Below are 15508 nucleotides of genomic sequence, written 5' to 3' on the forward strand. Positions count from 1 at the left end.
TTCTTACTTTAATAATGCACTCAGTGATAGTTATAATTATGTCCCGCATACTAAGAATCTTTCAATCTGATTGGTCTAAACGAGGTCACATGATCAATGATAGATAAGTACTATCTCCCTGCAATAGGACTTCTGTACCGTAATTTTTTTTGCTGCTGCCCCACTTGCCCATTGAATAAGCATATAGCGCAAAGCAAAGTAGGTAACGCGAAATGTCAATGTCAATGTCAAATGAGCGTGCATCGACTTTATTACATATAATTATGCATGCTGTGCTTTGTAAAATCTAGCTGAAGCTAAACTGTCTGCAGAATCAGTTCTTTTAATTATGTAAACTTCACTTTAAATAGACCATATTGCCGATGTGGGATATAAAACAAATATTAACCTCCTTTACTCGGGCAATGGATACAAACTATCATCGCCTCGGTGATCTCGGGGCTACCATCATCCCTCGCCGGCTAGGGATGATAGTAGGCCCGAGATCACCTCGGCGATGATAGTTTGTACCATTACCCTCGTAGTCGATTAATATTTGCTTTCTAGATAATTTCAGTTTCGGTCGTGGCAATATTACTTTTGCCTTCGGGAATGTTCCCCTCAGTAAATGTATTAACATGATTAACGTCACCTCGGACCCGTTATTAAGTAAAGTAAACCACCTTTTTCTGTGAAGGTATAGGAAAGAAGAAATTACGTAAAATGAATCTTTACAATGAAATAACCTATCAGGGCATCATGCAGAGAGGTATATTTAAAAAAATATTTATTTCATGACTTCTAAATAAATTAAAAAAGGACCAGTGTTTAATTGCTTTAATACTATCTTCTTCAGAATATATCCTATTTATTTTCGCTTTTCACGTATTACCTTCTCATGATTGAACTTACGTAGTAACTTTAGAATGATATCGAAATGTTTTCTCTCTTCCGGATTGATAACATTCGAAAACCAAACCGAAATAGGGAAGTTGAACATTTTTTTAAATTTTAAATAAACATTATTTACTTAAGAGAACATGATTTGCTCAAGTTATGACTTTACGATCTCGTACCTAATATAGGTTAAAACAAAATAACAAAACATGTTAACGGTTCTTTAAAAATAAATGATTTTTAGAACTTGATACGGTTTCATACATGATGTCATATATATTTAAAGAAAATGAATACATTTAGATGTTATTTTTCTGTTATTCTGGGAGTATACTGACGGGATGGATGGGCAGGAGTGGGGGGGGGGGGGGGGCTTTAATTCCATCCAGGCATTGACATTCCGCGTGCCAGGCGTCATCTTAAACCATGGTCCAAAATACGGGTTGGTTGATTAGATGCAAGACAAGCGAGTTGGGTAAACAAACCTCTGATCTGGGGATGTCTCAAGACTGCGGGTTGTTCCGTAGATCAGACAGATCGCGATTCTCTTTCACAACACATCTTCTTCAATCGGGCTTCTTCGATTCGAACAAACTTCGAAGATATTTAATCGCCTTTGAAATTCAACATTCACCTTTTTGTACGGTGTTGTTATTCGTTAAAGGGAGTTTCTTGTATTATTAGACTGTGGACATTAAACTGTGATTGTTGCCCGGTAGTAGGCCGATGATATAAAACACGCTTATTGGCCAAACGGTCGTATAATATTCATTACCAGGGCGTCACATCTATAAAACCATATTTTATGATGACGCTAGAGTATCTGCACCCACAGCAAGCGGAGAGCATGTATCTCCACCACCCGTCCGCTTCGGGGGGCTACCAGCAGCAGGCCTCTCATCCTCCTCCTGCCCCACCCCATCATCAGTTCTCACCGGCAGACTACTGGCAGCTGCACGGCGTCACCGCTAGCGGGGAACACGTCGCACCGGTAAGCGGCGCCACTGCTACCGTGTCCAATTCCGCCGTGCACCACCAGTCCAACTCAACACCGGGTTGGGCCAGCAGTGGTTTAGCCGGCGCCATCGCCGCCTCCGCCGGTGGCGCGGCGCCGGTTACGGAGTGGCAATACATCCACCATGCCTCGCAGAACCCGAACACCGTCTCGTGTGCGCCGACGTCGGTTTACTCCGGGGTTTCTGATGACTATGCTGGGGTTCATAACCAGGGGCAAGCTTACGTTAGCCCTGGTGGGATTCAGACAGTCGCCCAGGCTCTACATCGACCAATGATGACCACATATGACTGGATGAAAAGCTCTACTTATCGATTTAACCCACAAACAGGTATTTAACCAAAAGCTAAATAAAACGATGTAACATTCATCCATTTACACTGAGATTTGCTATATAGCCCTATATTTTTATATCATAGATATTAACTCATTCAAAACATAATACTTAAAAGTCTTCTGTACTATCTTTTTCTTGATGCTTCGATTGTTAAACACTTTGAAGAAAAAAAGAACTTTTAAATTCCATTAACAAACGCATATTTAAGAGATAAAAACAAAGATTGTTGACCCTTAAATATTGGAATATTAATATTTTGCCATTTCAGAGATAATAAATGCTTTATCTACAAAAACCTTTTACAATCCAATTAACTGTGATTAGATACCATAAATTGTTGTATTCTTATCCATTCTCACCAACATGACCGTTTTTTATAACGTTTTGATCCATTTTATAAGTGATATTCAAACATATATGCATGACAGGAAATTAAAATGGTCAATTGGGAGGGTAACTTGGTTTTAAAAGGAAATATTTAATCAATCGGGATTGAACAAAATGTCATTATAAGAAACGCTTGTTGATAGCTTCTTGAGGCTTTTCTAAGCATTCGAATAAAACATTAAAATACAATGCTTATAGACTCATATCCTAATACTCTTTTTTCTTCAATTGTCCGTTATTCAATTGTTGATCGAAAATGATACCAAATGAATGTGATTATCAGTCAGACAGCTAAACTTCTTTTGAACATTTTACCCTTTTATTATTTTAAACATTATCTTACTGATTGTGTGTTCCAATAATATAATTCGACCATGGAGTAAGAGAACTACGTAGTTTCCATGTATGAGTAAAAGTCATATTTAACAGTTTAGACATTGTATCTCATGTTATATTTGGGCCGAAAAAAAAAATGTCAATAACATTTGTTAATAAATTTATTTTCTGTGAACTTTCGTATGAATTTAATATGAAGTTTTCAATTAAATTATCACGAGTTAGTTACAATTATTCGATCAACATTACATTTTTGTTAAATCCCTATATATTCATGCAAACCATCTTACACAATATGCCGTAAAATAAGGTTTGAGCTAGTCCTACACTAAATAAATACGTTTTATTACCTGATTACCCAATGGCTCTTTTCCAAACTAAAGAAAACTCTACATTACTTTGCAAATAGTCGTATAGGTTTCTATGGAGATAGGAAACTATACATTTATTTAAAATTATGTAGCTCTTAAATTCAATATACCTCAATTCCTTAGTCATAAAGGTGGAACACAGCGAGGTCATAATAAGCATCAATGAAAAAACAAGTATTCTGTACAACAAGCATTTTGAGGTATCTTCTAATTCACGGTGAGATCCAAATACAGGATAAATAGAAACAAAGCAACATTCGGGGTTTTTCACGTGTTCATTGGCAAAAAGAAGTTATGCCGCTCGCCAGACAAAGTAATCAAACTAACGCTCTATTCAATTTAGTCGTGCCCTTACCAAATGTCTTTTAGATAAAACCGTTCTTTTCATTATGGTCTAGAAAAAGCATTCAAAACCGTTCTTAAATATTCAAATAATATAAATAAACAATTTATATTATTTTATTTTACATTACAGAAAATGCAATTTTCTCATTTGCTTTTAATAGTCAATGTGTAAAGACTCAAGTTTGTTAAAGTCCTCTTTGACGGCGATTAAAAAGGGAGAATAACAATAAGAGAACTTTCGCGTATTGATTCTAAATTCAAATTGAGCAGGACCAGCTCTTGATACTTCAAAAGAACGCGTAGTCCATGTACTACCTAGAAAGTTTAACTATATTTTGCATAATTTATTACGTTTTAGTTGAATACATTCACAGCTTTCACATGATCACTTTATCGCCTCGTTTGTTATAATCTATTCTTTTAGTCATGGTTAAATCTATCAGCTACCACTTTATTAATCAAAAGTTTTGAACATAGCTAGATCAGCGGGGATCCAGGATGGCCTGTGCCTCCCCACCCCTGCAAAATCGAATGTTGTGCCCCACCCCCCCCCCCCCGGCCTGAAAATCCTTGATCCGAAATTTTCGAATGAAACATAATTAAAAAATCGCATCAAATGGTAAAATAAGATCAGTGTAATTCATACAAATAAAGGTCAACTCACGTGGTAATACTTTTTAAAATTCAGATAGATGTTTATGGAGTGAAACATAGTTTATGCACAACATAATAAATCCCCTTTTCTTATTTCCCATCAAGAGTTTTCGTAAACGCAGCTGCATTTATGCATTATTTCTTGGAATGACAACTGAATTGTAACTAATTGTCATTGACATAAACTAAAATTATATTGTTGATCAAAGCAAACGTTTTCACGTAAATCCAGCATTATTGCCGATGTAATTTTGTTTTTTATGAGACATTTGATATCATGACAGCTTTTTGTCTCGTTATTTGAAGAAAAGAAAATGATTTTAAACATCTACACTTCAGTGTTTTTATTGTTAAAAGATTGAAAGTTAATATTTGAACAAAATTATAAAAGGGTATCGCAGGTAATACTCGACCAATTTTGTCACTTTGAGTGCAATTATTTCAAATGCAGATTTAATATACGTCATGATAACACCTGACAAAAAAATCAACTCACTATTTTTTCTTGAGGTATAAAACTGCTGACAGCAAGTTGAGGTCTTTTTTTTTTTTTTTTTTTTTTTTTTTTTTTTTTAATTTTTTTTTTATAGCTACGGATATTTTGAAATTATATGCAAGTAGGATCCTTGATTTAAAAAATCCGACCAGTTGGCCCTACTTTGCTTATTCCCCCGATTTTACATATAAATATTTCTGAGTGAATTTACATAAACTTACATGTTGTCCACTAACTTTGCATAAAATGTATCAATAATCTACTCTGAAATATTTTCTTACCTGGTAATGATTATCATCCTTGTATTATTCCAATCGGTCTTGAGACAAACTCTTAAAAGTAATTTCCTTCCTAGTTTGAGAGATTCATCACATTTCAGACATGAAAACTGATCAATATTCCATAAGAAAAAAACTAGAGCATTATTGTGTTTCTTCAGCAGGATCGAAATGTGTTGTGGTACCCAAAATGCCTTCCCCCAACTTTATAATCGTTTATGAATTTACAGCAACAAATTCGCAAATGTATTCTCTAAATGTGTCTTTTGAAAAGGTTTATAAGCTTTTATGAAATAAGTACCTTCAATTGCCCAGAGTTGTCGGCAGATTTATACTGGTTTTATTGGGTTATGGCACATAATAGACACCAGTGGAGTACGGGAGTCTGTTGGCGTCAAAACGTTGGGTTCATACCATAAAAGCACGGGATATATGACGACTAATAACACTTTTATAATCCATATAGTGGGCTAACAGCTTTTTATGGAACTTCGTTTTTGGATGAGGGTCTAAAGCAGATGCTTTGGTTTAGAAATTCTGGAATTGTTTCCTGGCAGCTGCATCATTCTAAATGCAATCGTTTTAGACATTCACAACTTGCTTTACATATAGCTAAATCTTTATCCTTGTCACTTACAGTTTAGCTGTATGATAGCTGCCATCGGGATTATCTGTACATACAAACAAACAAACTAATCGTGATCTTTAATGCTATTCTGCAATTCATTCGATTAAATCCAAAATGATTTGTTTTTCATAATTTTTTTTCTTCTCACTTTCCTTTTAATTCAAATGAGATAAAGAAATGAAACCAAATCATTCTTATCTCAGCAGTATATGTGCCATTCACTCAGCTCTGCAAGAGTTGACAAAAACATTGCATAATCCATGAATAAAATATATGAGTTTGTGTCTTATTAGACGACATTAGAGTACTCAGCCTGGAATTTTACAAATATCAAATTGGATTCGTCGTTTGTTAATATATTTTTTCTTGCCTCGAAAATCTGTTTCTGGACCCGTATAGTTTATCTTACGTATTTAGGAACGGGAATCTTGTCTGGCGTTCCCCCTTTTAGATAGGTTTATGACATTGGTAAGTCCTTGCTGTATCTACGTTAAAAAAGTTTCGCAAAAGTCAAACATTTCGTCAATTGACACAACGTGTACATATACAAGTAATTAAAACAATTCGTTGGAAGCACTTTATGTTCCATGTTATATATTTTACTTTTATATATAAATATCAATATCAAGATATTGCCCCGGTTTCCACACGTATAAATTTGCTACAGGTTGCAATAAGTCTAAATGCAAAAATACTAAAAGTATAAATCTTACATTATTATAATTGATTGTAATCAAACGTTGCATGTATGAAATTGTCTACACCTTTGTAGCACAAAGTCTGATAACAGAATTCGACCTGGTTGTAAAACAATCCATTGCTAATTCTTTAATGACCCGCTGGTATGCTATTTCTACCATGCTACACCTCTGGGAAGTGTTTTATGATATAACAGCGGGCAATTTTGCTTGTAACATGCTCTTTATATAATCATTAGACCTTCTTTGCAGAAGCACCTTTTTAATGTTGCTAATTTGTTATTCTTTCCTGATGTTCTAAGAGGCTGTTTGGCCCAATAAAGTCGACTTGTAATAATCGTTTTATAGATGCTTTTTGGATTATTGTGCAACCCTCTCGAATAAATTTTCATTGATGGATTTGTTTATGATCTTTCCACTGCGTGGGCTTGCTAAATGGCTGGTGAACTATTAGAAATATAAGAGGTATAAAACAGTATGAAACAGAAGTGATCATCGCGGTGATGACCAATTCCACGCATTTACCTTTGAAAACAAGTCATTCTATCTAGGGTATTGTTGAACATATTGAATATTTGTTAAAGTATACGCATCGTATATCATTAACATCTAGAAAAAATAGCCTTGATGTTATTTGCATCCACTGTAAAGCGTACGTATTCACTTTGTAAAATTCTTATACAACAATATAGCTTTGAAAAGAGACTGTTTCAATTAATTATATTATAAATGATTATATTTTGTCGGTGGATCTTTCTGTTTTCGTCAAATTTATATCTTTGACAAACTACATATAGTACATAAAGAATAAGTACATGAAGAAGTTTACTTGAAGGGAGAATACTTAGATCCATATCAAGCATTACATTCTTTAAGCCCCCCCCAAACCAATGCTAAACACATGTCATTTAGTTTAGTATTCAAAATTTTTCATTCATTCATTCAAAATAATTGGAATTTATTCAACAACAACAAAAAACAATATGAAGCCGTAAGATAATGTAGAAGTGTGCCTAACTGACAATTTAAGAATACTCATACGTTCGGAAGAATAATTTAAAAGAGTGATTGTTTAAAATGGCATAGAAATGAAAGAAAAATACATAATGAAGAAAAGTTTAACTTAGTCCTGGACACGATAACAAAATTTCCTGGCATAAATGTATCTAGTTTCATTTCTCCCTTGAGTTTCTTTTTCGTAAGATCCGCCCCCTCCCCCCTCCCCCCTCCCCAAACATGAGTGCCAAATTACTGTTTTCGCTTCATCATCAAAAAGAGGGGTGGAAGATAAGAAGGGGTAAACACACAAAAGAAAAGACCGTTAGCGGTGTCAAAGACACGTGTAAATAAACATAAACTGACATGAAAATCTCGTTAGCGCGGTGAACGTTCAAATCATTAAATAGTTTACTGGGAGATAACGACGAATAGTCTGCATTCGGTGTATCTGTTTGTTTTGAACACCACAAGAAACGTATCTAATGAAAATAGAACACCCCAACGCCTTTTGAAATGAGCGTTCATGCCGCCCGAATTTGCATATCGCTTTTTTCGTGAAGGCATCCATTAATAAAGAAGAAAAATGCGTTAAAAAGACACTTTACCAAATATTATCACGACTTACAAAACAAAAAAAACACCAAAAAGGTACAGACAAAAAACATTTTTTATGTATATCTTTTAAAAGGATGAAAACAAAGCTTGGGCTTTCATCACCTTTGAACCATTGAGAGTATATAACATCACACAAATTTAAACCATGTTTCCCGCTTTCTAGCGAATAAAAAGTGAGCAAACAATGAAGTTTGTACTTCGGACATATTTAAAACTTCATTTTCTCTGATGGAACCAAACAAATCTCTGTTTGTTAGATTGAATGTAGGCTGGTTGAGGGTTAACTGTATTCGATTGGCAAGGAGAATGAACGAACAATTAGCGTGACTTTTCCACTTCTCTTGGTATCTGTTCTTCTTGTATCTCTGACATACTTTTGAACCCCAAATGATTTACAATCCCAAGCTGGGTTAAATATTAAACCGATATTTGACAAGAGCATCATAAAGTTACTCTCCACTTGCCTACTGCAACATATCGGGTGCCATAAAACATCTCTATTAAAGGATACGAATAAAACTAAACCTGAGAGAGAAACTCCGGGTGACTACTTCAAACGGATTCAGAGGAAATTGAGAATTCTACATATTCTTCCCCATTAATTTCTCTATTTTGCACGAGCAAAACATTGTTTACATCTTCTTCTCTGGCTAGCTACATGGCAGAGTGTTTTCTCTGTGTGGACCAAAGAACCTTTACTATAGTTAATAAAAGAAAAGTTTTAATGAGTAAAACGAAAACAGTTTCTCCTGTAAACAAGAGCAATATTGCATGTCTGTCTGGATGTAAATTATTAACAAGATTCCGTTATTTCTGTTTTCCTACTCGATCCTTCTGCTCTCTTGATAACAGCAGAAATTAATTTATTCAACTTTACTATCAAATTACTCACAACAATGATGATACAAAGAAAGATTGAAATATTGTGAGAAATGTCCATCTGTCGTTTTATGCTTTGTTAACAACATATAAAACGCGGGAAAATAACACATGTTTTAATTTTCTTCCCTATTACATTCTCCTTAATTAGGGTTGGGTTGTAAAAATGTTCAAGAGGCTCAATAGTTTTATTTTGAGTGAGAAATTTTCTTTCTCTTGTTAATTTGTTTTGTTTCGATCAAAATTAGTGTCAATGTTGTCATCTTTTTCTTGGAGTTTGGATTTTGATTAGCATTGACTAGTTCCATTTCTTTGGAGTATTTCATGCCAATTTACATAATTTAAATGATTGAAACTAAAAAGATTTGTTTTAACGGATACATCAGTTTGAAAAATAATATATCGCTTATCAAGCGTTATCTTTATGCCTGTCATTTGAAATAAAGCCCTATGAATCTTTTCGCCATGATATTGAAAACATGTTAAATAACTTATGAAATATATAGATGGGCTTATTTATTCCATTTATATACATTCGAATCCAAAAGTTGTAGTTAATGATAAACTTGAGTTCTGGTAAACATTGTAAATAAATTCCCTCAGCATTCACCGAAACTTACACTGAATGTTCAAGATTACAAATAAATGACATGTGCAAAACCATTTTGGTAGAAAATGTATAGGGGCTGATCAATGAAAATAGAAATATAAGAAAATCCGGGTAAGTATATAGGCCCGACACTATGTGCTGTCCACATGTCACTACGTGCAAATGGGAGTTGTGCTTTTTTAAAGTTTTTTTTTAATCGAAGATGATGTTTGTGCGTTTGTTTTTATTTCACTAGTTCACACAACCAATCTACTGCAGGATAAACAATCCAGAATAAATCTTAGCAATTTTCTCTCAAAATACGATTCCCATCCCAGAGCTCAAGATTAGCTTTAATTTTGCCTGTCCATTAAAAATATAACATAATATATTTGCTACATGTTTGATTATAATTGCTTTCATAATGAAATCTTTAATCATTCGTGTTGAATTAAAGAGAAGGTTTACTTATGAGAAAGCTGACAATAATTTGAGTTGTGTTCATTCTTTTTATGTTAGCGTGGAAGAGTAACAAAGATAAAATGTCCCACTGAATAGGCTGGCTCTTCAAATGCCCTCATATTCAACATGTGACAAGTAGCAGCTAAAGATTGTGGACCACTACTTACATGTCTAGTCCCATATACACATTTATGTGTATTCAGTGCACCTGACTCATGGTACACTGTATTTATAAATTTATTAGCATTTTGAAGATCATAAAACATCACATTATACACCAAGACTCGTGTGCTACATGATCAACCTTTCCAATCGTTTCCACATTTTCTGTCTCATTGCAATTGCATGATTGGGCTCTGTTTCATAAAACTTGTTATCAATAACAAGTGTTACATTATTTCTGATACAATTTTGCTCTCACCCAATCAAATTTAAGGACTTCATTAGCTTAAATATAACAGTTATTGCAATTTTGGTATTGATAACAAGTTTTATGAAATAGGACACCAAACTCAATATTATCTTTCACAGTGAGATCGTATCATTAACCTGTATTTTTGCCTTCCGTGTTCGACCTTATAAACTTGATACTAACTTTTATTTAGCATTTTGTAGTCAAAAAGCGTGTGTACCAAATGATAACACTTTATGATATTTGCATATTTACAAACGAAATAAGATAACACAAATTGCTGCATCATACAGTATCAATAAATGAAAATAGGGGGAAATGGTTTAATAGAGAAAGGGGAGGTCTGTAATGATTTCTTTTTTCTCGCTCGTTTATTCGGCGCCTTTTATTAGCTCGTCGTGTCACGAATGCTCGATTACCCTATCTCCTCACGTACAATTTGTTTTAATGTTTGTAATATTTTGAATGGATGTAAATCTGAAATAAGTGCTTATAGTCGAAATGTAATCACAATGCAATACAATGCTTCGTAAATGGGACAACTGAATATCAAATATTACATACTGTATATGGCGTCTCAATCAAACTTGACCTACTAATCAAATGATTCAAATGATTTTTATTTCTCATGCAAAACATAATACAAGAATAATTATATCACAACAAATATGCAATGAAACGACAAATATAATGGAAAAAGCATGAGAAACAGGAACTAACTTAAAGCAGAGCTTGTTGAAGTGTTAGTTCCTCAGATGCTGTTTTACAATAAAACATGAACAAAGTATGCTTAGAAAACAATAAATAGACAAATATGTAGCTAATAAATTCTTTAAACAAATTGGGGGGGGGGGGGATAAAAAAAAAAGAGGAAAAATGGAGGGAAATAGTAGAAAGCAAAAAGAAAGAAAGATACAAAAAAGGGAAAATGAATGACTGCAAAAGCTTTAAAAAGGGAAATTAGATCAGTAGAAAGAGGGAGAAAGAGATCAGTTTAGAAAGAGATTGAGTCGAGAGCCAAACAAACCGAGGTTCGATCATGTACATGTGTTTAAAAGTTTAATCTAAAATGCAATGAACGAATCAGAATCTATTTATAGGAGACGTTGAAAATAAACGAATTATAATGAAACATGTTGGAAATGTGTACCAAATAAATATGCTCTATACCGTATATACATGTGGAATAATGGGAATAATATAGAAAAATTATGTTGGATAAGGGTGTCTGAATCAATATTATGTCCGTGTATACAAGTCTAGGTAATTTTTAAAATTCAAGTCAATTCAAATCATTTCACATCTATTGGATATAACATGACAATCAAGGAATACAAATAAAGAAATGCAATTAAGTAAGTTTGTTTTGTTTTACTTATGACATGAGTACATTTTTATCAGAAGTGATGAGGTAAATTTAAAGGAATTGCAAAGACATTTGGCTTGTCTGAGGTACTTCCCACATTTTTTTAGGGGGGGGGGTCGTTTGCGCCGTATTAAAGAAATTGTTTTTTGTATCTATAATTATGTCACACGAAGTAGGCCTACCATAATGTTATGCCTATGTCTTTCTCTCTCTCTCTCTCTCTCTCTCTCTCTCTCTCTCTCTCTCTAACTCTCTCTCTCTCTCCCTCTCTTTATTTCTTTCCTTTTTTCAGGCAAGACCAGAACAAAGGACAAGTATCGCGTCGTATACACGGACCATCAGAGACTAGAGCTGGAGAAGGAATTTCACTACAGTCGATACATCACCATCAGACGGAAGAGCGAGCTGGCGTTGGCTCTGGGCCTCTCGGAAAGACAGGTGGGTACATTATTTAACTTTGCGGTAAAACACAATGATTATAACAAGTAGGGATATCTGTGCCATTGCCCATTTTGAAACTGTTAACAACTAAATATTCATAGCAATACCAAGTTTTTTTTATTTGTTTTATGTTAGAAACTGATTTGTCCAGATATATATCTCTTGAAAATGTGACATATTGAAACTCACATAATTTTTGAAGTATTCAACTTAGTCAATTTAACCAGTCAACCTTTCGTTCTTGAGTTAATACGAAAAACGCAATTTACAAGCGGTAAGAATAATTCAGTTGTTAACTTTGGGTCCTTAAACTCTTTCAATGTTCTTGGTTGTTTATAACCAGCCAAAATTAATATTTTTTTTTGGTATTTCTTTAAAAAAGAAATAATACAATGTCTGTATCAAAATGGGCGGTTAAAAAGATACACTCTACCTGTTTATTTTTTATTTATTTTTTTGCATCTTGTTTTATTAGTTGATCCCGCCTGCATTTCACAAAAAAAGCTATAAACGGATAAATGAATATTTATGAACATTTTCTTTACATTTCTTTACATCAAACCACAATTTAAAAAAGGATAAACCTTTAAAACTAAATTTTGTTTCCCAATAAACTGATAGAAGTAGTCATCAACGTTACTACAATGAATTTGATCGGTTGAATTCCTAATACTTTTTCACGGGAGAAACATGCAAAATTATTTTCAGACTATTAAACATTTTATTTCGTTCTTGGCGATATGTTTTTTAGGTAAAAATATGGTTCCAAAATCGGCGAGCTAAGGAAAGAAAGATGGCCAAGAAGATAAAGATGCAAGACGGACAACAACAACAACACCAGACCACACATCAAAGCGAAGAGAGAAGTTCGAATGGACGTCAGAAAGAATTCAGTCATCAAAACCAACAAAGCCATCATCACCCTCATCACCACCACAGCCATCATAATGCCGTATTACAGCATTCATCAAGCCCTCATCATACCACAGTCGACACCAAACCCAAACTCCCGATCATAACAACGATGACCACGGTCTCCGGCGATGTCATCAAGACGACCTCGCTGACGCACATGACCACGACATCGCCACCGCATCAGGCCAGTCTGCAGGCTACGAATGCGATCGAGAGCAGGGCACTGACGACCAGCCACGCCTTGAGCTCCGGCGCTGAAACTATCGAGAATTCGCTGCATATCCCAATCACTGCTGCAGATGTTGCAAACCTTGTATTAGTTAGTAGTAAGAATTCAATACTACAAGCGTGAGTATTATGCATTTAAAATAATATCGAACTTATCTCTTTTTTGCTTAAATGGTTTTGTCATTATTAAATTGTTATGAAAACATAATAATACATGTGTATATCCCAGAATGATCAATGTTATTGCAATTTGTTTCGTTATCCATCTATTTTCGTTTATTTTCTGGTCTTTGTTTTCTGCAATGTTGTACACTTGTCTTTATAGTTGACCTTTTACACCGACAAACAGTATTTTTTAAATGATATCGTTCATCGGTGTCATAACTAGTTTCAGGGGAGAGGGAAGCTGGAGGAGGGGGGGGGGGGGGGTCATGGGGAGTCCAAGTCACGGGGGGGGGGGGGCAATTTGTTGCGGGGGAGGGAACCAAGTGAGGAAAATATGCATGGGATCTATTATCATTTCATTGACAAAGATAAACAAAAATATAGTTCTAACACTTCAACTAGCTCTGCTTCAAGTTAGTTCCTCTTTTCTCGTGCTTTTTCCATTGTATTTGTCGTTTCAAAACATATTTGTTGTGATATAATTATTCTTGTATTATATTTTGCATGAGAAATAAAATCATTTGAATTTTGAATAACATAGTCTGGGTCACCAGTTGTCACAATACAACATTAAGTACCAGACGTAAACAAAACACATCTCGATTAAATCCTTTAGTTAAGGAAACCTGGTTCTGTTGGAAAAACAAAGTTATATTTACATTTCAAACTTGATTTCAATTTTTGATAAATAATATGGTTGTATTACCAATTTACTACCTTGCTACAATCTTGATAATGATATTAATGATAATAATACTAACAATTATAATTGTAATAATGATAATAATACGAATAATATTGCGGAACATAAGCAAATTTATTATTGTGAAGAGTGACTTACATTATGATAATTATTTGTATTTGTTATTATTTCGCTAAAATCGTTCCTTTTGAACATTTGCAAGTTTTAAAGTTTTTTCTGTATTCAGTTGTAAATGCTGGGTATTTTACCGATATCGCTACCACTGCTGTAATGTATTTTCAATTGTGCAATCTTCAGTCTTCTTCTTCTTATCGAGTCACTACACAAGTCCCGTCCAATGGTCCACACAGGCTTTAGCACGGCAATTAACGGCTTCCAGGTCATCTTGGGTGCATGGCTCTGACAGGAGTGGGCAGACTAGCAGGTGTTCCATTGTCTGTTCCTGGCCGCATTCACATGCCGTTTGTTCGTCTCCTAGACCCCACCTCTGCATTAGGACTCTGCATCGACCGTAGCCAGTTCTTAGGCGGTTGAGGCTAAGCCAGGTAGGCCAAGTCTCACTGGAGCCGGTTGCGAGGGATTCCTTCGGGCTGAGGGAGAGTTTATGTGGAGTGGTCTGAAGGTGGTTAGACCACAAAGTCATCCTTTGTGGTCTAACAATAGAAGACTAGCAATCTTCAGTGAAGGCGTACATAGAGCGCTTTCCGGGTCCTATACCCAAGCATCGTCATATATTGATGCATTGTGGGACACGGTTGTCGACACATTGGGACATAATGAACAATAGATGGCAGTATACGTACATCGGAAGAAATGTCAGTAGAATACCCCGCCTTTAAATACAATGAATTGTGTATCGTATTAATATTCAATGTTATACTTTAGGGTACGCTTCGGCGACCCAATATGGATATGTCCATAAAACAAGAGGCTTGGCCGGGCATAGCTATATCAATCGAGAACTGTTTGAATAAAACAGACTCTCTGATTGAAACACTTGTAAATATTTGTAACATAATACAGTAATGAATTGTGTGTTTTTTTGGTGATGTTTTTTGGTTGGTTTGGTTTGTTTGCTTTTGTTTCTTTATTTTGTTTGTTAATGTATATTTTACCTTTCTACTTTTTGTCGATACTATTTGTAAAACGCATGGTGAGAGAATTTGTTGCTTTTTTTGTATAAATCTTTGAATTCGTAATGCAAAACAAAAAAGTATATAAATATATATATAAATTTAATAATTAATTTTCTTTTGGACTATTATTTGATCATGTCTGCAAGTTTTAACCTCCGTTTGTATTGTTGGTAATCG

General features: G+C 34.6%; 1 protein-coding gene across 1 annotated transcript; it reads left to right on the forward strand.

Moving 5' to 3' along the window:
* The first annotated feature begins 1430 nt into the window (after positions 1–1430).
* LOC584191 (caudal type homeobox 1) lies at positions 1431–13737 on the forward strand. Its single transcript, XM_784065.5, has 3 exons — positions 1431–2222; positions 12036–12181; positions 12936–13737. Exons 1-3 carry the CDS (start codon positions 1682–1684, stop codon positions 13449–13451), a joined length of 1203 nt encoding a protein of 400 aa, XP_789158.3. The 5' UTR covers positions 1431–1681; the 3' UTR covers positions 13452–13737.
* Positions 13738–15508: the final 1771 nt, after the last annotated feature.

Source organism: Strongylocentrotus purpuratus, unplaced genomic scaffold (genome assembly GCF_000002235.5).
Source record: "Strongylocentrotus purpuratus isolate Spur 01 unplaced genomic scaffold, Spur_5.0 spur5_scaffold_11, whole genome shotgun sequence".
NCBI classification, from domain to species: domain Eukaryota; kingdom Metazoa; phylum Echinodermata; class Echinoidea; order Camarodonta; family Strongylocentrotidae; genus Strongylocentrotus; species Strongylocentrotus purpuratus.

Coding starts and splice junctions, on each gene's coding strand:
- LOC584191 (XM_784065.5), top strand. CDS start 1,682: ATGATGACGCTAGAGTATCTGCACCCACAGCAAGCGGAGAGCATGTAT. Junction 2,223..12,035: donor TCGATTTAACCCACAAACAG/GTATTTAACCAA, acceptor TCCTTTTTTCAG/GCAAGACCAGAACAAAGGAC. Junction 12,182..12,935: donor TGGGCCTCTCGGAAAGACAG/GTGGGTACATTA, acceptor TATGTTTTTTAG/GTAAAAATATGGTTCCAAAA.